At 51.0% G+C, this 23,355-nt stretch overlaps 6 protein-coding genes across 6 annotated transcripts, besides 1 other annotated feature; 3 read left to right on the forward strand and 3 right to left on the reverse strand.

Moving 5' to 3' along the window:
- Nucleotides 1-23,355: part of a sequence feature (contig 1.131 1..116788(1)) that runs on past both edges of the window.
- ANIA_07723 (origin recognition complex subunit 2) lies at nucleotides 271-1,932 on the forward strand (the record flags this gene model as incomplete). The annotated part of the gene is made up of 1 exon (XM_675900.1): nucleotides 271-1,932. The coding sequence occupies one exon, from the start codon at nucleotides 271-273 to the stop codon at nucleotides 1,930-1,932; it is 1,662 nt and encodes a 553-aa protein (XP_680992.1).
- Nucleotides 2,039-2,675, reverse strand: ANIA_07724 (uncharacterized protein; the record flags this gene model as incomplete). The annotated part of the gene is made up of 2 exons (XM_675901.2): nucleotides 2,242-2,675; nucleotides 2,039-2,191 (listed from the first exon to the last, which is right to left on the reverse strand). The coding sequence occupies exons 1-2, from the start codon at nucleotides 2,581-2,583 to the stop codon at nucleotides 2,039-2,041; spliced, it is 495 nt and encodes a 164-aa protein (XP_680993.1). The 5' UTR covers nucleotides 2,584-2,675.
- On the forward strand, nucleotides 3,430-4,742 carry pyroA (pyridoxine biosynthesis protein pyroA). Its single transcript, XM_675902.2, has 3 exons — nucleotides 3,430-3,654; nucleotides 3,709-3,891; nucleotides 3,954-4,742. Exons 1-3 carry the CDS (start codon nucleotides 3,553-3,555, stop codon nucleotides 4,581-4,583), a joined length of 915 nt encoding a protein of 304 aa, XP_680994.1. The 5' UTR covers nucleotides 3,430-3,552; the 3' UTR covers nucleotides 4,584-4,742.
- Nucleotides 5,348-9,424, reverse strand: ANIA_07726 (protein sac3; the record flags this gene model as incomplete). The annotated part of the gene is made up of 6 exons (XM_675903.1): nucleotides 5,348-6,006; nucleotides 6,059-6,394; nucleotides 6,443-7,450; nucleotides 7,619-8,579; nucleotides 8,627-8,806; nucleotides 8,855-9,424. 6 exons carry the CDS (start codon nucleotides 9,422-9,424, stop codon nucleotides 5,348-5,350), a joined length of 3,714 nt encoding a protein of 1,237 aa, XP_680995.1.
- ANIA_07727 (uncharacterized protein) lies at nucleotides 10,572-13,740 on the reverse strand (the record flags this gene model as incomplete). Its single annotated transcript, XM_675904.2, has 8 exons — nucleotides 10,572-11,465; nucleotides 11,516-11,695; nucleotides 11,749-12,180; nucleotides 12,243-12,447; nucleotides 12,480-12,609; nucleotides 13,098-13,329; nucleotides 13,359-13,396; nucleotides 13,715-13,740. The coding sequence occupies 8 exons, from the start codon at nucleotides 13,738-13,740 to the stop codon at nucleotides 10,810-10,812; spliced, it is 1,899 nt and encodes a 632-aa protein (XP_680996.1). The 3' UTR covers nucleotides 10,572-10,809.
- Nucleotides 22,005-23,070, forward strand: ANIA_07728 (uncharacterized protein; the record flags this gene model as incomplete). The annotated part of the gene is made up of 4 exons (XM_675905.1): nucleotides 22,005-22,211; nucleotides 22,273-22,399; nucleotides 22,484-22,638; nucleotides 22,834-23,070. The coding sequence occupies 4 exons, from the start codon at nucleotides 22,005-22,007 to the stop codon at nucleotides 23,068-23,070; spliced, it is 726 nt and encodes a 241-aa protein (XP_680997.1).

A 23,355-nucleotide genomic window follows, 5' to 3' on the forward strand; every position in this document is an offset into this window, starting at 1 on the left:
ATAAATCCCGCTCCGCCTCCGATATCGCGGGACCCGGATAAACAATTGGCCCTAACTAGAAATGGAAGTCGCGTTCTAGGCGCGCGCAAATCGAGACCTGGAAACTAAGTCGAAAGAGCTCAGAAGTCGATTCACATTCCAAGGAGCTTCCTTCCAGGTCCCTAGGCCCCGTGCGTCTGTGCCCTATAATTTGCAAGTTGTTGACTTGCTCATTGCAGCAATGGTACCTTGCTACTGTCCTCTCCACAGATTCCTGCAGCATTAGCTAAAATGAAACGGAAGCACCCAGAAGTTGACGACGAGCCCTCTATCTCGACGCCGAAGCGGCAGCGGATTTCGAAAACTAACGGCCACGTCAATGGCGAAGGATCGCCTGAGCCACCTCCGTCGAAGCGAGTGAAAGTCACACCCCAAAAGCCAGCCGCTGAGACAGCAGCAACATTGAAAGCGTCCGGACTCAGAACGCCATCTAATCGGTCAAAAGCAAAGGCTCTATTCTCAACATCCACAAGTGAGAAGGGGGCATCGACTCCAACGAAAGTACGCGCTGATCGTTCAGCGAAGAAGAAAAGTGCTCAGTTACTTCTCGACCAGGTTGAGGATTCCTGGGAAGGAGGCGATCAGCTAGCGGAGGAGATATTGGCCGGTGAAGACGCACCGGATACAATCGATAGGCAAAGAAATGATATTGTTGAAACAGTGGAGGCGGATTCTACTGAGCCGAAGCAAGACAAGACCGAAAAGACACAGCCGGCACCGAAACGTCGTGCCGGAAGACCCAAAGGGGCAAAAAACAAGCGTTCTCCCACTCCTGAAGGGGATCTGCCACCGCACGAGCGGTACTTCTTCCAGAACCGTGCTGGGCCCCCTCGGACGTCCAACAACAACCTGAACAAGGTGAATTTGCTGACCCACGAGGAGTACTTTGATAAGCACGCGAACTACCAGGACCCTTGCAAGCGGGAGACAGCCTTTCTTAATGATGTCCATCGCAGGTCGTTCCCACAATGGAATTTTGAATTCTCTCAGGGGTTTAACATTTGTCTGTATGGGTACGGCTCAAAACGTCGGCTCACTCAGGGTTTCGCGGACTGGCTCTATCGCAGACACAGCTCGGCTCCTCCATCTGTCGTGATCGTTAACGGACATACTCCCAACCTATCTATCCGATCCATTTTTGCTACTATCGTTACAGCTGTCCTCGGCGCCGACATTCCCTCTAAAATGGGAGCTCAACCAGTGGAGGTCTTGGAATTACTGCAGTCCGCTCTAAGGTCCCGGCCTGATCAAGATCCCATTACCGTCTTTATCAACTCTATTGATGCTCCCTCCCTCCGTCGTGCTACAAATCAAGCTCTGCTTGCCCGCCTTGCAGCTACACCAAAGATACATTTGCTTGTAACCGCAGACACCCCAAACTTCCTGCTAATGTGGGATATCAGTCTCCGGGATCAATTCAATTTTGTGTTCCATGACTGCACGACATTCACACCATTCGATGCTGAGTTTGATGTGGTCGAAGAAGTGCATAGCCTTCTTGGCCGGAAGGGACGGCGTGTGGGCGGTAAAGAGGGTGTGGAGTTTGTGTTGAAGAGTCTCCCTGAGAACGCGCAGAACCTGTACCGAGTGCTGCTTACGGAGCTGCTGTCGATGATGGACGAATATTTGAATGGGGAGGATGATATGGACAACGGTGATGGGGCAGCTGACGGGCCGAAGGATGAGCCTGGGATTGAGTTCCGAGCATTATACCAGAAGGCCTCCGAAGAATTCATCGCATCTTCCGAGATGATGTTCCGCACGCTGTTGAAGGAGTTTCATGACCACCAGATGATTACCTCGCGGATGGATGCGAGTGGGATGGAAATACTGAGCGTCCCGCTGTCCCGCAATGAGATGGAAGGGGTTTTGGAAGACCTTGTTCTGGGGTAATATTATATCCGTGTGTGAGCGGAAAATCTATGATACCCTGTAAAATCTTGTTTGTCTAACCCATGATCCGACACATATGAAGCGAACTATCCACACAGCACAGGGTTTAAAACTGCGCGAAAGCAGCCAGGGCCATGGTTGCGCCGAAAGTAACCTTGAAGGGTACATTTCGTGAAATCAGTTTCTCGAGATTGACGGATTTCACATATTTCTGCAATTGGCGGGTAGGCAAGATGTTGTATCCTTTGGAAGCAGCCCACTACAATCATCAGCAAATACAGCCTCGCGTCTGAAATCCAGACAACTCACCTCGACCAATATAATCCCCATGCCGAAAAGGACCACGAATACCCGCGAGAACGCCCTTAATCCAACTCCAACAACAAGGCCAAGGACGCTTCCCATGCTCACCTGTCGCATGTTCGACGCAGTCATGATACCGCTTTCTCGAGCCGCGCCCTGCTTCCTTAACGGATCTTGATTGGACACAGTCCAGCCGGGCCCTGTAGAGCCGATACTCGGAGTTGCATATTCGCATCTCATGGGTGCTGTGCGAAAGGGAGACGAATGGAGGAGCGAGAAGGACAGCCCGAGACCCAGGCCAATTCCGACTGCAGAAGTGCGCGAAAGCGTAAGGAGACCGGAAGCCATTTGGGAAGCGCAGTTGAGCCTGAGACCAATGAATACTATTCCGTGTTTAGCTTCAATTTGGTTCGAGATTATAAACCTATAGGGTGGGATTCTTGTAGATGTCAACAAGCAGCATCTGCCCTGTGCGGAGTAACATGGCCTTTACGTCATGCTGGAACAGGAGGCGGTAAGTAGAGGCAATATAGTCCCTGCGGCAGTCGGTGTTACTTTAATCCGCAGATCATGATCCGGCAACGGCACCCTGGCTCCGGCAGGTAAATTGCCATCGGAATGGAGGTTTAACTCCGGTCAGGTCGATCATCCGTGGACCGTCTCATTCTTAAGTTTCACTAGAATAACAGGGCGTCAAGCGCTCTATTACGATACAACAATTGGATTTTTTTTTGTTGGGCCGCTGGTTGTTGCCAAGCATGATCGAAAAAGGCGAACATGTCGCTAGGAAGGGTCCGGAACTCTATATTGAGCGATTTCGGAGCTCTATGGATTCGATATTTGTTCCGCAGATAGCCACGATGTCTAGGCATTTCGCTGATTGAATCCTGAAGTTTATCGAATAATCAAATAGTCTAGAAACCACTCCCGACCGAGAACCCAGCCGAGTGCGCGGCGAGGCGAACGAATGGTACACGGTCCCTGGCCAACTACTCCGCGGGAAACGTGAAAGATCTGCTGCGGAATTTGCACGCACCAGACATTGGAGGGGCAAAGAAGCTGTGATTGGCGAATGGCGGTTTTTGGCGGGTAAGTCAGATAATAGACAGAGGGGGGACGTTTTCTGGACCCGAGAGGCGAGAGCTTAACACTGTAGGCTGTGAGTATATAGACCAGTGACTCACGCGCCCTTCACCTGACATTTATTTCCCCACGCAATTCTCCTGCTTTGCTCCTGTCCTTGTCCCTCTCTCCATCGTTTTCTCTCGTTCTTTTGTTTCTCTAGACGTTCCACACACTCTCTGCCTAAACTTTACAATGGCCGCCACCAATGGAGCCTCGAACGACTTCACCGTCAAGGCCGGTCTGGCTCAGATGCTGAAGGGCGGTGTTATTATGGATGTTGTCAATGCGGAACAGGTGTGTAATACTACGATTATCAATTGGCGCAATGACTGACTTTCAACTCTCAAGGCCCGCATTGCCGAAGAGGCCGGTGCCGCCGCTGTCATGGCCCTCGAGCGTGTCCCCGCCGATATCCGCGCACAGGGAGGCGTCGCCCGCATGTCCGACCCCTCAATGATCAAGGAGATCATGGAGGCCGTGACCATCCCCGTCATGGCCAAGGCCCGTATTGGACACTTCGTTGAGTGCCAGGTTCGTCGTTTGACCCCTCTCACTCTCCTCGCCTTAACCGCCATGCTAATTGACCTGGATAGATCCTCGAAGCCATCGGCGTCGACTATATCGATGAATCCGAAGTCCTCACCCCCGCCGACAACCTTTACCACGTCACAAAGCACAACTTCAAAGCCCCCTTCGTCTGCGGCTGCCGCAACCTTGGAGAAGCCCTCCGTCGCATCTCCGAAGGCGCAGCCATGATCCGCACAAAGGGCGAAGCCGGCACTGGCGACGTCGTCGAAGCCGTCAAGCACATGCGCACCGTCAACGCGGAGATTGCCCGCGCCCGCGCCATCCTTCAGTCGTCGCCTGACCCCGAGCCCGAGCTCCGCGCCTACGCCCGTGAGCTCGAGGCCCCCTATGAGCTTCTCCGCGAAGCCGCCGAGAAGGGCCGCCTTCCTGTCGTGAACTTCGCGGCCGGTGGTGTCGCGACCCCTGCTGATGCTGCGCTTATGATGCAGCTTGGCTGTGATGGTGTCTTTGTTGGCTCCGGCATCTTTAAATCTGGAGATGCAAAGAAGCGCGCTAAGGCCATCGTCCAGGCTGTTACACACTACAAGGACCCTAAGGTGCTGGCTGAGGTCAGCCAGGGCCTCGGGGAGGCAATGGTTGGCATAAACGTTTCGCATATGAAGGATGAGGACAAGCTGGCTAAGCGTGGGTGGTAATACCGACACTTGACTTCAACTTCAGTTTTTTGTTTTTCTTTTTGCTTTGTAATTTTTTTTTTTTTTTTCATGAGCGTTGGAAAAGTTAGTATGTATAGCACGGTACGCGTTCGACCTGAAGATTTTAAAGCTCTTGCAATAGATTTTCTTTGCTGTCTTCAGAGGCTGGCATCAGACATTCAATTGTTTGTGTATAACCGGAGATGTAGATATTCTATCTCTGCAAAGTTAAAACATGCCCCTAGTGTCTCTTAAGTCTGCTCTACTTAGCTTTGACGGACCTTTTGACATTTACATCTGTGGCCCAGTAAAACTCTGTTTCCTTTCCTCAGGATTCGTCAATTTACTGGCTGGTGAGAACACATGCACAACTTGGAAGAAGCGGAATGCTAATAAGAACGCTTCAGCTACTAAACTGACGTTAAAAAAGATAGATATCTATAAACGGAGGTTATTAAGAATACGATAGAGCCAAGAGAAAGCGTCAAGTCAGATTGCGACAGAAGATATGTGTTATTCTCAAACCCTTATTTCAACACCACGCGCAATGCAATGCTATGCGATGCAATAAATACAAATGCAGATGAAAAACAAAACCAAAAAACACCAATGCCAATGCCAAAAACCCGTATACTCCTGGATCCGTCATAACATGCTAAGCGGCTGGATGAGAGATACACCTGCACTCCTCCATGGAAGGAACTTAAAACAGAGTCCGTATTGGTACACATGGCACAGTCCAGAGCTGGAGCATCCCTGCTCGTTCAATTCTTCGGTGTCGTGGGCCACATTTTCTTCTTTGGCGTTAGATTCAGAGGCTTATAAGCTAGCCCCTTGCCACCAGTCATGCGGATCCGCTGTTCTGTCCGAGACAGGCTGCGGCCCAAGCCGAGGTCAGTATCAGGCGCATAAGATACCTCGTATCCGCTCGTAATGGACGGTGATTGTTGAGGTGATTGGCTTCTCGAAAAGGCAGCGGAGGAAACGCTGCTTCCAGGGCTGAATGAGGAATGCCATGGTTCGTAGGGTGCAGAGACGCTAAGAAGCCGCGGTCCGGTTCTCAAAGATTCGGCAGCTATACGCGCAGCTGAGAGAAGGAGGTCGTCTTCGTCGACGTGTCTCGGTTTCGGTGGCTCTGATTTGGGCTCTACAGGTTTTCGGGCGGTCATCGATTCGAGCTGCTCGAGGATAGGGAGTTTCGGTAGGGGTTTTGTGGAAGATAAGGCCAAAGATTTATAAGCGGGCTGTTGTGATTTCGCTACTTTGGTTGGCTTGATTGTCTCCGTTGGCGGTGTTTCCTGTTCATGCACACGTTTTCGACTCGGTTGACTCGAGACAACGTTCCGCCGTCTATCGGCGGCTTCTCGTAAAGAATTTATCCACGCACTTTCCCGCTCGGCGTCTTCCTCGGTTTCATTAGACACTACAAACAATCAGTGACCATAATCGAGAGCAGTTCATCCGGTTATAATGACCTTGTTCCTCGCTGACGGCGTCCACAGTCAGGTTGTCTTCCCCAATATCATGTTGAGTATCATTCAGTGGTTCAGCAGGCACACGAGGCTCTACTATATCAGATGATGTCGCTACCGGCGTTGGAGAAGCTGGAGGTTGTGCTATGATCTTATCGCTGGCCTCAGAAAAAGTAGACTGAGGGGCCGCATTCGCTTCCGAGAATGTTTCATTTGCTGAAGTAACTGCCGATGATTCCGAAGGAGATGCTGGAATTTCTGGGAAAAAAGACGGTGCTGCGGGTGACTTGAAAATAGACTCTGACGGTTGGTTCAGAAAGGTAGAAAATAAGCTTGTTTCTACAGGGCTGTTAATGATATTGACTTCTAATTATGGTAGGCACATACCTTTCTTCTGTGTTTCTGAACCGGACTGCAAAGAAGAAAGAGGTGCGAGAGCTGCGGGCTGTGGATTCAAAACTTCGGGGATAGCCTGAAGTTCCGAGGCGTTCGGTGATGAATCTGACGGTTTGTTCAGATTTGAGAACGGAGACTGGCTCGCAAAAGTCGGTTTGGCGACGCTAGAGATACTAGTGGAGGACTGTCCAGCAGCCGCATCACTAGGTTGATTGGGCTTCACGCTAAAAGGAGATGAAGCAGCAAATGGGTTGTTCTGGCTCTGGGTGCTTGACCAGCTGCGCTGATCGGGCTTAACTTGGAACGTAGATTGGGAAGCATCGAAAGGAGGTGTGGGCGAAGTCGTGGATTTTTGGATATTCTGGAAAGGAGTCGGTGGCGTCTGGGAAGCCGCCGGTTGGGTAAGAGTCGGGAATTTGAAAGGCACGGCAGCTGCTGTAGTCGACGGCTTTTCATTCTGGCTTGACGCGAATATACCTGCCGAGCCAGCATTGGCAAAGATGCTCGACGACTGACCGGCGCTGGTTCCAGCCGGCGAAGGGATGGCTGGCTGACTGGTTTGAGAAATTCCAGAAGAAAAAGGCGTGAAAGGCTTAGCGAAAGGATTGAGAGATGGAGGCGAGGAAGTAGTGCTCGTGCTGTTAGCAGCGAAAAGAGACGAAAAGGGGTTAGAGTTGGTGGACGGTTGAGAATCGGTTGCTCGTGACCCGAAGAGCGTAGTAGGGCCAGCAACAGCCGGAGTGGTCGTTGTCGCAGTAGGTTGCGAGTCAACATCGTTTTCGCCTTCGCTAACAAAAAGGGAGTCATCATTATCGATGGACATCTGCTTTTCAGTGGTAAGGGCAGAGCCGCACTCTGAGAGGGAGAATTTGTCTATCATGCCCAAAGTCGCAGCTTCTTTGACGTTGAGTCCAAGGACAATAGCCACCAAGGTTCTGCCCGAGCGCTTCCACTCGACGTAGTTTTCGGAGAACGAGTGATCAGATGATGGCTGGAATGCTGTTGAGAGATTGTTAGTCGACATGACGTAGCAGCTTCAATTGAGAGCTAAGGGACGTATGATTGAATCGCAGAATGGGGAATAAACGAGTAGTTGAGAAGTACAGCGAAGAAGGGGCCGCGAGACGAGTAGCGACAGAGAGGGTCGTTGCCGAGAATAGAACATACCAACAGAGTCAACAGGACGGCTTCCCCAGTTGAGATACAAGTCACCGTTGGCATTTTCAGCGAATTGTAGATCTTGTTCCGCGCAGAACTGGATGGTCTGATCATTGTCATCAAAGCACAAAACACTTGTCAGCTCGTCAATCGTCCATTCTTCGTTCTTATGCTGCTGAGAGGATGGGTAGCGGCAGTAACCCTTCCAGATTGAACGAATAGCGGTCTGGCGCATATGGTTGAAATAGATTTCGGCCACACAGGCCATCAGATAGGATACGCCAGGCGAGTTCACTAGGTTAAAGAAACGCGTGTAAAAACCCTGAGCAATCGCATTAGGCCGTTTAGCATCGAGCGTGCCCTGATATTCCCAAGTGTTTCCAGCAGCAGCGAACAGCTCCAAAGCCACCCGGACGCGCGGCGCGTTTCGTAACTCAGGAGGCCATTTCTGGACACGAGCTTCCAAATCAGGACGTTGGTCGTGGATCGAGAAAATGATATAGTAGGCGCGGAACTCGTCCTCGTTGGGAAATGATATTCGACCTCTGTTGTCATCGTAGTAATACATCAACGAGAGCATGGTATTGTTCAGTTGCTCGCGTTCCTGATGCCGGTCAAAAGGCTCTTCATTCGCAGGGCTTGAAAGCAAATGAAGAGACACGATATGGAATCGGGCTATTCTTTCAAGGCACGTCACTGCAATTTTCACGTCTTCTTCCTGGGTAAGTTGTTGAACTGAAAAGTCATTGCGTATTGATCGGGTTCTGTCCCAAACAAACTTATGAATGATGCCCAGAGGTTCTGGTCCGCCGATGACGTGCCGCGTTAGGTAGTTCATCGTTTGAAGAAGTGTTTTCGGCGTCCGAATATCAGAAGGGAGCTGCTCATCATATCCCGCAGCGGACCGCCTAAATCGCTTGAGCATTTTCGTCTCCATGTTTTGTAGAGTATTGGTCGCAGGATGGAGATACTACAGATGGTAAATTCCTGAGTCATGGGTTGTGTCAGACTACATACCTTTTCACTTTTGTCAACCATTTTCTGAACGATGCGCTCAACCCGTTCGAACTCTGGACACATGCTTGTACAGGTTCCCACGGGAGTAATGGCTTTATTCAATGACGTGGGCTGGTACGGATCAGCCATTTGGCCGGCCTTGATGGCCTGCTCCCTCTCTTTGGCACGGTCGATTTTGAGCTGTTGGCGCATGAGTACAGGGTAATGCGTATAAGGAGATAAACCTACCTGTTCATATCGATCGTTGTAGCTTCCCATGGCAGAGGAATCCTCCACGGGCACGCTGGTCGTAGTCACTCCATTTGTCGGGTTTGTAGCTGATTGTTGAGAACCTCTAGCGTTAAAAGCTGCGCCGCCACGATTTGAAGATGTTCCAGACGGTGTCGGCGAGGCTCGCCCGAAACCCGAAAATGACGGCTTCTGTTGCGGACTCGACCCAGTGGCTGGGGACGGGGTTGGCTGATTTTGCTTCAGTTGTGAAAAGGGGGAAGAGGTCGACGATGTAGACGTTGATTGTTGTTCCGTCTTGTTCGCACGCCATGTATTGCTTGTCGCGCCCGCGCCTCTGGAACCACGGCCAGCTCTTGCCGAAGAAGCTCCTCGTCCGCGCCCACGGCCGCGGGCGTTGGAGGCATTGAGGTTGCCGCCCCTGGGCTGGATAGCTGACGCCCCTCTTGGCTGAGAAGACGCAGCGCCTCTAAACTGCCCACCACGTCCGCGTCCGCGTCCTGTTGAGGTCGCCGCTCCGTCTGTCTGACCTTGATGAAGCGCAGCGAACGGGTTCGCAGGAGTGGCCATACTACCGCAAACGGCGGAGGAGCGGTAGATAAAGCTTAGCTCCGCGTGAAATTATCCAGTAGGTATTGCGTCACGCCAATGTCGCGGTGGCCGATGGCTTCAAACGTGTATTTCCCGAATCCTTGAATCTGTGTCCCGAACGCCGGTTATAAGTCGATATGTAATAGTCCTAGATTTGCTATCCACCGTGACCGTTGGCAGGCGCATCATGAGAGTCAGCCCATGTCCGTCGAATGTATGTAAATATTGTGATGCGCGGTTTTAGAGGAGCGAAGAACGAAGAAAGGAAACGGTGGAACGCGTGGTGCGCAAGATCGGTGATGACGCTCTACCTTAAGAAGAATATCGGCTTCTGACAACTATTAAGGATCGGTGAGTATTTGTCGGAGTGCAAGCTTCGGTAACGGCGTTTGACGATGAGATTCGCTATTGCGAACTGCGTTTTGAACTCTGCAAGGATATCTGGGGCAGACGACACTGATGGAACTCGAACAGATTCGCTAGCGATACAATGATATAATAGGCGCCGGTTTCGAACTCGGTATATCGAGTGAATGCCTGTCGTTGACGAGATGGATGGACGATGTTCTTTGATGTTTCGGGGACAATTGAGAGATTGGTCGGTCTTGAGTTCCAGTGGATGATCTCTGGGGAACGGGACAAGAGCTTCCGGGCTTAAGCGCTTGCCGCGCGTCTATGCACTCATTTAGTTATTCTTGGTCGCTACATCAACAGTCTCGACAGCATCATGAATTTATTCTGTTGGGATCATTCGAGCTTGGTAAAGTAGTGATTCAATTCCGTGGGGGCCTTCTTTCTCAATACATTTCCAAAACAATTCTTTGATATTCAGGCTATATAAGATTCAGTATATACCACTTGCCACCACACAACTATATACACCAAACCCCTCTTCATTTTCTAAGATGCCGAGACCAAAAACGCAACTCCTTTAGTAGCCACATGCACCCCACTCCAAAGATCTATCGGACAATCAAACCCTCACGCGAAACCCCCAACTATTCAACCTGAATAGTTTGAGCACAATATACCTCCAAGGCTGGAGCGCAGTCAATCCCTAGGGACATTGATTGGTATAGAGACGGAGCGTGACAAATATGCAAATAAAACACCAAAGAAAAAGATGGGGAATAGGATAAAATCGTATATATACTCTGAAAGAAAATCCAAAATGTCCAAGAAAGAATAGATCAAAGATGCAGTGCCAAGAGCATCTGTCGGTTCACGAAATCCTAGGCGAAAAGCTGCTCGCTGAAATTGACCAAAAAGAGGTAATTCATTGATATTGCATAATTCATAAAGTCGTTTGATAAGCCAGATTAACTCGCTAGTCTGAACTTATCGAAAATTGTGCTGCCATTGGCCTAGAAGGACTTGTTAAGCGGGACCCAGGATGGTGGCCGGTCACGGCTCAAGTCCGGAAGCCCGTGAGATAGATCGGCTTGGGAGGTGGCCAATGCCATTGGGTAGTGCATTGGGTTCTGGGTGAGGGTCGGTGAGGTCCCGTAATCCAGCGAGTTGTATAGGTTGGGGCGGAAAGGCGAACTCCAAGTGTCATAGTGGTTGACCTGCTGCATTGTGAGAGGACGATGTTGTTCAGGCGCAGCAGAAGTTGTGAATGGAGCATGGCTCATATAATCAAAGGCCTCGGTATGCTCATCGGGGCCGACAAGACTAGTGGCTGCAGGTCTCAACACGGACTGCGATGAATAATCTTCGGCATACTCGGCAGAAGTAGTATAGTACGGACGAGCCTGTCTTGACGGGTCTTGAAAGTTCAGAGACTCATTCAAGGGAAACGGGTCGGTGCTCATTCCGAAGTTGCGTGGCTGTTGTAGGGCTAGCGGATCGACTGATGCAAATGAAGGCAGGTTCTCTGACGCTGTCGTGAAAGGGTCTTCTTCCACATTGTCGAAGTCCTCGGCCTCAAATTTAGGTTCTGTATCGCTGACCACCGACTCATTGTCTTTCGAATTCTTGTCCTTATCACAATTGCGAATGTACACTACGTGACTCGCATCTATGGTCCGGTCAGATCCAGGGCTTAACAATGAAAATGGAGGGACTTACCAACTTCGCCCCGCTCGAAACGCTCTTCCAACCTCCTTACTTTGAAAATCTCTGCAATTATTTCCCATCTTTCTTCTATCAGGTTTTCAGGCTTAAGACTCCTTTTACAGTCTTGTGCGACGAGTTGCAGCCTGTCTGCTGGAAATTGGCGCACCATATGTATTAAAAGGCAAATACGCTCTATAAGAGGGGTTAGTATATTCATAATGCATATGAAGGTATTGGAGACCTACTCTCTTTCTTAAGATGGTCGGGTTCCTTGTGCTGGACTGTGGCTGGCCACCAACTCGGTTTCGTCTTTTCCGGGTCGCATTCCTCTTCTGGGACCTTCTTTCCTTTTTGCTTGTTTCCTTTGTATGGGTGATTCACTTGTTTCTTGGGCTCAACTTCCTTGATGAACGCCTTTGATATGAAGCGGCAATTGGTTTGCTGCAAGTTCTCGAACGCATTCTCATAATATTCTGTGACCTTCTTACTATCGCCGATTCGCAGTGGGACCATGCTGTAGCCAGAGGATGAGGGTATCTGTGGAGTAGGCTCGGGGAAGCGCTCTCCGCGAGCCATTTGAGGAACGTGATCGTGGGCTGAAGCTTTGCGGCGTTTGACGAGGCGGGGCGATGCCATATCATGGGCATGGTTATATGCGTGAGGAACCGCAGATGCACCTAAGGTTCACCATGAGCCAGGGTGACAAGGTATGTGAGACTGGTATCTTTGCAGTACATACGACGTAGTATTGGCTTGTGATATCCTATCCTCGGTCCTAATATCTCGCGGAACCTTTCACGAACGTCGGGTGTGATGACAGAGCAGTTCTGCTCCCGGATCGATGTGGACTCTACAACTTCGATTTTCCCCATGTTGTCGTAGTAGATCAAGGCATAATGTTCGAATGGAAGGCTCGGAGTTGTACGGAGCGAAGCCCCCATTTGCTGTCATGCCACCATTAGCACAAAGTCCTTACTAACGTCTTATCGTCTTCACTAACCGCAGGGCTGGACCAGCCAGTACAACCATCTTGCATAGTCGACAGAGGCCGCTTGACTCCTCCTGAAAGTGCCGATGCCGAGACCGGTGTATTGACAACCATGGCGCTGTCAATAGAACCCAACGCTAATCAAAGGCTAGGAGTGCAGGTTGGGTAAAGATGATCCGTGGTCAAAGACAGTCACAGATCTATCTAACTCTGAAGCATAAGAATGATCCAAGAGCGGATAGTAGCGGTGCGTGGTGGGCGAGCCTATGTTTTTGTACTAGTTCCGACGAAGTCAAGTGTACTTTGGTCGACTGGATGAACCTGGCCGAGGGAACGAGTGTTTGACTGTCCGCTGCAATTCTACCGAACTGGCAAGAAGAATCCAAGTCAGCAGCCGGTCTAGCCTTGTGACGGACGCATAAGTGCATCTCTACCAGGCAAACAGAATGGCAGAAAACAGGGCAGCGCGGGCATCATTGCAGACCAACGGGCAGAGCCGTCTACCGAGAGCAGAAGCCAGAGCAGACGCTAACCAGCCGCGCGTAGTCAAACAGAGACGATGGTCTGGGGCTGGAAGTGACAATAAAGAAGAAGGCGGTTGCTTACCAGGACTCGGACTCGAGGGGTGTGCCCGCAGCGGAGCGGACGGCCAGCGGTTCGAGCGGCGGGGTGAACTGAAGAGAAACTGCAGGCCGCGCTGTCGGTATCCGAGTGTCACAGCCTGACGTGCGTTCCGGTACTGGATTTGGAAGTCGAAGCCTTTGTCGACAGAGACGGCGGGGGGAGTAAACAGGAACGGTCACACGGCAGGATGTACACAGTGTTCCTGATGCTGGGCCTGTCTGTGTACCGTACAGTATAGCGTACTGTATAGTGGATAGTAGCGGGGAGTAGCGGACAGTATACTGTATAGTGTACGTATAGTTAACCTGGTAATGACGAGGGGGAGAAGATGTCTGAAGAAAAGAAGAAACCAATGAGGGAAGCTTGGGATCTTATATAACTTGTAGATGGAAGCAAAAGTTCGGCCTGGGGCCGTTGACGAGGGGAGGAGATCCCTTTTCAGGTGCAGCGAGATCATGGCCGCCTCCGTCCAGATCAAAAGAACGACTACGGCCTGGAGCCCGGTCGTAGGCAATTGAGGCGATCCCAGATCGGGGAGCCCAGCAGTTCCAGCAACATGGATGATCCCTGACAATTTACATGGGCGCACCGAAACGCACCTAAGAGGCATCGGCACACAATGCATGTCTGCAGTAGACTATGCAGAGTGGGAAATTCCAGTGGGAATTTGCTTTTTCTGATAATAAAAAAATCCCAAAAATCCCAAAATTGCCAGAATTGCCAGAATCGACTAATTCTGAATAATTCTGCTTGGGAATTTTCTTGGAATTTCCTGAAAATCTGGAAAGGATCACAGCTTGTTTTTGCTTTTTGCACCACATCCCACACGGCCTGCCATTGCCTGCCATTTGTAGATCTGCTCTCCAATAAGGTCGTCTCCCCAGGTCTCCGGCCCCGGTCCTCGTCTCCAGTGGCTCCGATCTCCATATCTGGTCTGACTGCTCTGAGTGCAGTGCATACAGGAGTTGAGTTTATCGAGTCACCCCCGATGCAGTCAGAACTCGTCAGAACTCCTCAGAACTACTGCAGGTGCTATAATCGAGTTATTGCTGCGGAGCTCTTCAACTCTGATAAAGGTCTGGTCTCAGCGATCAAGCTCAGCGATCGATTTGAAATACTCTGCGGGCTACCTTTTTGGGGCCTGACAGAACGCACATTGGGCTAAGGGCTAGTCGAGTCACTAGTGGAGCACCGGGGCGATCCAACACTAGGAGACCCGTCCGTCTACGACAGGACTTAGCAGCCTCTCGCTTGACCCCCTCCAGGGATGTTCTTTCCGGGCCCAGCGCCAGCATCTCATTGCCTCAGGACTTTTGCTTTTGCCGCGATTGGCATCAGGATCCGTACTTCGTAAGCCCTAATTTGTTCTGCCATCATCTTGACATCCGCAAGCTGTCAGCACAGCAAACTAAACGTTCCTTCCAAACTAATTGTCTATACTAGGTAATCGTCCAAATCAGCCACAACCTGGATTTCTCCACCGCGCTGCTCCTCCACCATACCACCGGAATGATCCTGTCTCGATCTCTATCTCTCTCGACCTTATAATCTGGCTGACGGTTAGTCGACGAGCAGTCGACTGCTCGACTGCTCGTCGACTGTTCGCATCTCCGCGGGTATGGTCCGGCATATCTGGGAGGATCTAGTGTACCCTGGCTTGGGGTCATCGACGATGGTTTCTAGCCGGAGTCCTATCGCCGTTTCTCGTATCATGGCCAGTTATACGGCATTCTCGAACCTTTTTCATATTGAGCGTACTTCTGTCATACGAATCAACCAGTGGGCAATGCCTTTTTCGAGTCCCAACCCGAACTGGCGTCTCGGTTGGCTTGCATTTGTGCGACCTGTACGAGACGCACAGGCCCGCATATCTCCTTACCGTCCCACAGTTCCACGCGTATAGATTTAGGACTACGAGGATGAGACCCGAGAGGGATCAAGAAGGACCGACAAAGTACTTAGTACCGCTTCCGGGATACGGTCGGCTTCAAATTTGGACCCAGGCCCAACTCTGGGAGGGAGCTTAGAGTTAGGGTGCTGATGAGACACGCCAAGGACTGCATCCATGAGACCATCGAGTGTACGGAGTAGATGAGGTAGGCTGGCATCTCCTGCATCGAGAATGCCGGTCGCAGCCACTGCCATCGGTAAATTGGTCAAAGCCGGCTTCATGGAAGCACTTCAAGGTCCTGCGCGACCTTGAAACAAAGAACCGGGCAAAGACACCTGCTTGGCAAAGCAGGCTTAATATAAAAATCTCCGGAGTTACCAGCAGGCCGGATACAATCCGTGCGCCCACCCTAGCAAGAATAGTACCAATTCAAAAAAGAGGGAGCAGGGAAGACGATCCCGCAGGGGGGCCGGCGCCTCGCTAACGCCTCGGTTTCGCAGGTCCAGGTTCTGCATTATCTAGACAGAGTAAGGTGCGACAGGCACTGCTGTTAGAAGTTCTACTACAGATTAGACTAATACGGCAGGCACTGCGAAGTCACCAGGACCGATACATGAAGATCATCGTAACGTGCCTCCAGGATGAATAACGAGCCTCGAGTCTGGCCACTCTGTCAGTATGCATAGTAGGTCATAGGAGGTGTTAGGAGGTGTTAGGTGTTAGGAGGTGTTAGGTGTTAGGAGGTGTTAGGTGTTAGGAGGTGTTAGGTGTTAGGAGGTGCTTAGGAGGTGCTTAGGAGGTGCTTAGGAGGTACTAGGACGTGCTAGAAGTTGCTCCGTACTACGGAAGTGGCATTTTCGAAATGAGGGCCTGTCAAGCCATATGGCGATCACCCAGCCCGTCCTGGGACTCTGATAACAGAGGTTTGGGTAAGCTTGATGCTTGTCGGGCAATCACTATGGAGCCGAAGATATCACGGGTCGGATCTCAGCATTGACTCACTGATATCCGCTCCAGAAACTCTGTTGTTACGCTAATTCCTTCTACACAAAGTTACCTGTTCCCTGGGATCAGTACCATGCCATAGGTACAGTTCGACTGCCGCAATGGCTGACCCTCGAATCTGTCTCAGAATTCAGTCAAGTGCCGCTTGACATTCGGCACTCGACCAATGTCATACTCACCGGCCGGCCGCGTGCTTGCTCTACTGGCCGTGGGACGGTGGAAATCGCGGCCCAAGTGGACTGCCAAACCGCAGCGGGCCCCGCAGTCTTAGCACAGCACAACCGCTCTCAACACTCATTGGCAAATATCAGTTTCTCCATGCTTCCCACTCACGGTTTCAACAGCGGCTCTCAAGAATCCATTGGGGGGCGGCTGACTCTCTGACATACCGTCCTTGCCGAAATTGGGATGACGCCATGATGAAGGATCGAATTGGCCCATCTGCACTGAAGATTTCCCAAGCGCCCATACCTGCGGATTGTCCCTTTTGCGTATCGAATGCGGTTCTGCATAAAGGAATCCTCGAGGAGAAGGCACCGGCTGCCTTGGACTAACAGGGGCCCTAGTAATCTGTCATCGAGATAAGCTACAATGACGGGAAGCGGCTACATTTGACCTAGACGTATACCTATGACAGCCGCTACAGTGGCCAACGCCTACGGACCCCACTAGTCATGACTCGTGATGGCTAAGCCATCACAATATCCTGAACAACGCGATACGGTGCAAAACCCTTGTCCAAGTAAGGAAAGAGGACGGAGAAGTTCAACTTAGATTTGTCATCAAACATCAAACATTAAGCGCCCAAGGTGCAAAGGAGTAAAAAAAGGAGTGGTGCCTGCTGCGAAATAGCATCAATGAGGCTTGGCCACACCTAGAAGATGAGGATGATGACCCAGTCGATCATTGCCTCACCCTTTTCTGCACTAATGTCATGCAGACCAGGCTAATGGAGGAATCACGATGTCTGCTTTGCATTTCCGTTAATATGAACGAAACCGGCCGTCTCTCATGCTTGACAGCTAGATTTTCCGTGGAATCACCTAGAACAGATTTGCAAAGCGAATGACCTTGTAGACGGGCGGTTTAGAGGGGCGGTTTAGACGGGCAGTTTACGAGATACGAAAGGATAGATCATGGCATGCTAAATGTGCACGGCTGGGTTCACGCCGTTTTATGACAGCTTCCTTCTTGGTCAATGATTGGCGTTGACTGTCCACTGTCCGGTGGATGGGTGGGTGCGCGGTTTATTGGCCGTTCCTCGTGTCTTCGTTGCGGTGCAGCGGCGCAGTCTCCTCGTGGACATCAGTCGCTGGTATGTACGTTTGTATTGTCCAGCGATACAACGTGGCGTGGGGAATTAACCGTACACGAGCCTTGCATTCGATGAAGCTGTGCAAGCGACGGTGTACGGCTCAGAATGGAGGAGCTGCAGAAGAGATTGCAGCCAGATCTCACCGCTACAATATCAAACAGCTTCGAGTCGATTTATGTGGGCTTACGTCGTCGTACATGAATTATACACGATGAACCTAGGATTGTCGGCAGCTAACGGATGAAATCGTACTATGAGATCTGGCGCTGGACGGACTCCTGACAGGCTCCTCCCTGTTTGTGCTGATATTACTCCGTCCGATCTCCCTATTGTCGTCCTGGTCTCTTCGCGGGCTCACCGACAACTGGTCGAGTCACGATGGAAAACAACCGACGGAGTCCCGCGGTTTCCGCGGGCTCACAATCGCGATTATTCAAACTATTGTTGCAAGGTGTCGACCGACCCTTTGTCTGATGAAACCACAAAGTACAAAGAGAAGCACAGCCATAGTTCTCGAGCGGATACGCAATACGCCCGAGCCTCCTAATCGCTCTTGGGTTTGGCCGAGGCCTAGAGAGGCGAGGGCATGCCGAACGAAGAAACAGGATGAATGAAGGCCAGCAGCTGGAGGCAAAGCTCAGATGAGCCAGGGGCAGCTTGTCTCAGACTTGGGGGATGACATCCCAGGCCTATTAACCCTGGCGGCTATCATTGGATGAAACCTGAAGCCCTGACAGACTGACAGCTGACGGTCTTAATGATCAGCAAGCTGCTAACTTAATCTCAGGGCTACTTTATTTTTGTCACCACTGAGTTAGCGCCAGCTAGCTTTGGCACCATTGGCCTTCATTTCAACCGCCGTATCCGAGACTAGCAATTGGCGTTCCTAATTGGCCTCGTTTAGACCGGCTGACTTGCTGAACTGCCTGTCTAAAATCTTAGTGTCTTGCCTTCTCTAAAAGTTGGGCAACTGGCATTCGGTTATTTGGAGACTATCGAATTGGTGCCCAAGGGGCATCATCCTGGGATCAGAATCTGTGCATGTCGAGGGGGTTGCAACCACGAGACTCAGTCGACGTTTACACCACTGTTTTCTTTGAGAGTATCTCCAACCCCGACTCTGGAGACATACCGTTTGATGAGCAGCGAGAGCTCCACTGTGACTCCGATAAAGTAAACGGAACACCCGCGGAGATTTTCGTTCTTCCGCGCAAGCGTAGATCATAGGGGCTTTACCTGACACACAGATCCTCATCACAGATTCTTAGCGATCACTGGTTCTCTACATGAGTAAGGTGCAGTTGAGAGGTTAGAAGACTTGAATAAGACAACCTGTTTTGTCCGGCCTTCAAACAAGCTAAGGCAGCCCGTCATAAGCAGTCTGCCTACGCCTTGATATGTGCGCTACCGCGCTTCAACAGAATCGGGATCGGTCGCGAAGATGTATGCGTCATCCTGGCGAGCTCGGTTTCTGATTTACGACAGAGAAAAGCGAAGGAGATTCCTATCCCAGAGTTGGCTGCCAGGAAAAAGATCCCGGCCCCAATCCCGTGAGATCTGAACGTTGGCACCATAGCTCCAAAACCTGCCTCAGTGCCCTGACGGGCTGACAGGAGCTTGGATCCTAGAGATATGTCGTGAGCGCGAATTAACCAAAAGACCCTGAGAGTTTCTTGAGGTTCGCCAAACAATGGAATCGAATCAACAGGCTGTCAGCAACTCACCAAGGTTCGTGAGACTGTCCGAGCAACGCGCATCGACCCCGCGATGACAAAAGGCTGTACTTTGGCTGCAATCTCTTTCTTCACATCTTTGAATGGAGCTTTGCAGTCCTCAAAGGGTAAGCGTCAGTCTCGATGGTTGATTCTACTGGCAGGCGCACTTCGAAGCTCCATTGATCGGTGGGGAATAGCGTCGCGGGGAGGCCGGGCCGCCGTCTCCAACAATCACCTGTCATAAGGGAAATCGTCAATCTTGAATAATGATTGACCAACCTTCCGGCCGTGGCTGCGGCCCTCCTACTGTCAAACTCGCAGCGCCGCCGGTCTGGACCCTGGGGTTGACCTCTAGACCTGGTAATTAATCATGGCAGGTGTCATCTTTTGGTCTGGGCATCCTAAGAGTTGGTCATTTCGGCCATCGCAAATTAGTGGCTGACTACGCGGAAATCGCGCTTGACAGCGACAGAGTGTGATCGAAGGGGATTGCTGCGCTCGGACACGCCTACCAAAGGTACCTGTTCTTTCTTTCCGCCAGATGAGTGGAAAGGAGAGTTTATGCTAAGGTGAGTTTGTCTGTCCGTGAAGCTTCTCAAAGCCATTTATCCTTTTAGCCCTGGCGTCTTAGCAAAGATGGATGTTTGGCCTTCTGGGGGAGCTCCCGAACCTCCTGGATGGCGCTCGGACGGACCCAGAACCAGACGGACGGGTGGGATCCCTGTCGTTAGACTCGCTTCTGCCGAGTCCCTATGGGGCGGCTTGGGCCAGTGCAACGGTTTCAGGATTCGACATCCCAAGGGGATTACTGGAAGTGAGGCTGCCAACGGCCTGAGCGCTCAATGGAACTCAGAAACTCAAACGTGGATCATACGTCTCTATTGAAGGTTCGCGTGGAATAGGAAGTACGACTCTGGACCTTTCGTGCAGCTGAGACGTCCTGCATATCCCGGGTTCTCGAGTCCGAATCGTCATTGGCTGAGAAGCCTCAATGTTCGACCTTGAGTTTAAGTGCTTTACGGACTTTTGCGGATTGCGTCATCCTCAGTGGCATCAGCAAGCTCACTTTGAACGCACAGGGGCTGTTCACCCTTAGCCTATCTAGTGCCATGACCGAGCATTTGGATTTCCCGAAACCTACACGGACCCAGGGCCATGGCGCTGTACTTTTTGCCGAGGAAACAAAGTTAAACCAGTACGGAGTACAGAGTATTGATCACCATCCTTGCCCTAAGCCGGAACATATATCCAACCCCTTTCACGCTCAATCGTCTACCGCCGGGCCGGGCCTCCACAGGATCATGCATTCCGGAGACGCCATTGTTTAGTACGCTTATGGTGCCACACAGGCCTTGTTGAAACTTGGAAAGTGGGTGCAAGGACGGTTCAAGTCAATCCACACCCACAGCTTCTCGATCCTTGTTGGCTGGGATTGGCCCGTACCTGACCAACTGCGACAATGATTTGCAGGTTCATGCGGGTAATAACTCCGAATTATTGCCAACGAACTGCTGCGAGATCTCAAAGCCATGGAACAGATTGCCAACTCATCGACTAAGGAGACTAGGCGGCGGGAGCGGCGAAGGGCCGCAGAGGTATCGGAACTATCCACATTTCCTTTTGAACTACATGGGTGGCATCATATGTAAGAATACTGTTTGAATGCCGCACAAAGTCAAGTCCAAGATTACTGGCTGAGTTTACCGATAACGAACCGACAGACGGCCACAGGCCGGCGGAGACGTTGAGACCCTTCGGTTAGTGGAGGCAACGCTCACCTACGGGTAACAGCATACAAGCCCGTGCACAAAAGCCAATTCACCTAGAAGCGCTGAGATCAACAGTGACTGAACATGGAGGAGATGCTCGCGCGGGTATCTGCCATTTTGGGTAATTGATAGTTACCGTACGGTAGCGCAATACTCGCGCCACATCGCTAGATCTGCAGATCTCGCTTCCAAGAAAGAGGAAAAACAAGTGCGACAATAACCGCCAGTAACTTCGTCGACGCTCTTCTCTAGCTTCACAATTAGTACCAGCTCAAGCCCTCAAATGCAAGTCGCCGGTTCTGTTATGTGTGGCCTCAGGGTAGGCGCAGTGACTTCCGTCCTTGATGTTAAATCTCCACCCGTTCTGATGAGTAGAATCATCGCGACTTTATCGATATGCGGGAGTTAAAGACGATGATCCCTCCGCTCAGAATCTGCATACACACAGACGCTGCAGGGTAAGAGACAGGACCAAATATGGATGCAACCTCCGGCTCCATTTGAAGCTGCTGGTCCATTCGCGTGGACGACGCTTCTGCAGCCGCGCTGCAGCCTTAAAGCTACTATTATGATTACCCACCGCAACCTTCATTCGCGGCAGATGAGTGCAGTGGATGAGGGGCTAGGATGTTGAGGTTTGTCGGACGGGGTTCCATGCTATCTTCGCGGACCTGGGTCAGAGAATCATTGCCGCCCTTGACAACGTGGCTAGTGTTAGTTCTCATCCAATTGTCAAAGTGAAGAATGATAATCTAGCAGGGGTGACCCGAGTTCAATTGCTTGCTCGACGCCATGCTGATCTCCTGATTTAGGACAATTCAGGAACGGGGTTGGATGGAGCCGAAGTGACTGCCTTAGTGCTGTTCAGTTGGGTCTACGGAGTACATGGTCCCAGAGACAAGCCGTTCTCACGCTGCGTTCCTCCCATATAATGGGCACTGAGCTCTTCTCAAATCGCTGACCGGTGGTATATTGATGGTATTGATGGTATTATGGTTGGTTAATCTTCAGTATGGAGTGATCTTCCTGTACCAACTACCTGGGAACAAAGCTATTGTCTACAGCGCTTTAGTATGTCGACTACTATATCCAATCAGTCCAACCATCCAAGAAGGGAAAGGGGACGAAAGCAATAGCGAAGCTATCCTTGTCCGTCTCAAACAGTTGGCGTAAACCATCTTGCCCAGTGCCACTATGGAGACATACAAAGTACCATCGTCGGCCCTGATCGGGGTGGCGGTTCCTACTTCTTCCCCGTCTGCAAGTCTCCCTGAAATCCATCGACGCGTAATTGCCCCATTTCCCGTCTTTGTCTCCGTTGCTTCGCGGACGCTCGAAAAGTACGCAGACCCGCTGGTGGCTGACTGGCTGATTGGCTCACTGGATCGTCGGAAGCATATGGTACGGGGTGCAGGTGCAGTATCGAGCACCGATGGGGATATGGCGATAAGAAGCTCCACAGGGAGTCGGGCTTTGCAAGTTCAAGCAGACCCCAGCAGCCGAGCCTTATGCAGCAGGATCTGGAGAAGAAGTTCGAAGTCTAGGCCCTGGAGCAGACTTGTGGGGACATGCGTATCTTATTCTGCAGGGTAAGGTTTCATGGCGCTTGTATCCAGGATCAAGACCATATTGAAAGTTGTCGAGGATGAACGATGACGAAACCTGATATGCAGCTTCACACTTAACATGCACCAAGCATGTACGCGGTTCCACATGCAGTATCCCGGTCTCTGGGAGAATGCACTGTTGCATCGTTGCAATGTTGCGGATTGATCTCGATCTTGATCCATCCGGGAGAGATCCGTCAATCAACTCTTCTCAGGTCCTGGTCAGTTACCATGCATCTCATGATCCAATCTATTTTGATCCATGCCCCTTCGCTAAGTGCATCTTCCCTGTCAGCGGACCCTCGGTCGCGCGATAGCGATATCAATATGGACTTTGGATGGGTTCGAGGTCTCGACTATGATCATAGCCCATTTAGAACATAGTTTCGTACTTTATACGAAGACTTTGTGCACAGATACAGCCGGGAAGTCGAGCCGGCTGGCTGGATAGAATTGAGAGATATCCCGAATTTGGTTGCGGACAGGAGACCTGCTTCGACCAAAACAAGAAGGGAGGTTGGTTAAGTTCTCTCGAAAAGCTTCTGAGAGCGCCTCCAACTGCAGAGCAAGTGTACAGTGTACTTACTCTCGCTGATCAGCGCACTCATTGGGAGCTGCGCATTGCGGTCGGACTTACGGAGTATTACTGCTGAAACTGAAACGCAATAGCGCATCCCAAATCCTCGGTTCCAAGAGCCTCTTCCGCGAATAATAACGGTATAAAACTTTAGGACCCATATAGTTGGGAAGACCCGGCTATCTTTAAGTAAGGCGTAAAGGATCCGCGACGGCCTTCTGTTCCTCAGCCATCCATGGTCATGGCCTTGGCTTTTAGCTTTGCGTGCAAGTGCAGTCTCGTTTTCAAAAACAAATTTATTAAACTTATATCATTCCGCAATACATTACTATATCTAGAATATGTAGTACAATCCAATTTT

This window comes from Aspergillus nidulans, chromosome IV (assembly GCF_000011425.1).
Source record: "Aspergillus nidulans FGSC A4 chromosome IV".
In the NCBI taxonomy this organism is placed as follows: Eukaryota; Fungi; Ascomycota; class Eurotiomycetes; order Eurotiales; family Aspergillaceae; genus Aspergillus; species Aspergillus nidulans.

Excerpts from the sequence above, each read along its gene's own strand:
- pyroA (XM_675902.2), top strand. The coding sequence starts at position 3,553 with ATGGCCGCCACCAATGGAGCCTCGAACGACTTCACCGTCAAGGCCGGT. Across the intron at positions 3,655-3,708 it reads ATGTTGTCAATGCGGAACAG|GCCCGCATTGCCGAAGAGGC; the intron begins GTGTGTAATACT and ends TCAACTCTCAAG. Across the intron at positions 3,892-3,953 it reads GACACTTCGTTGAGTGCCAG|ATCCTCGAAGCCATCGGCGT; the intron begins GTTCGTCGTTTG and ends TGACCTGGATAG.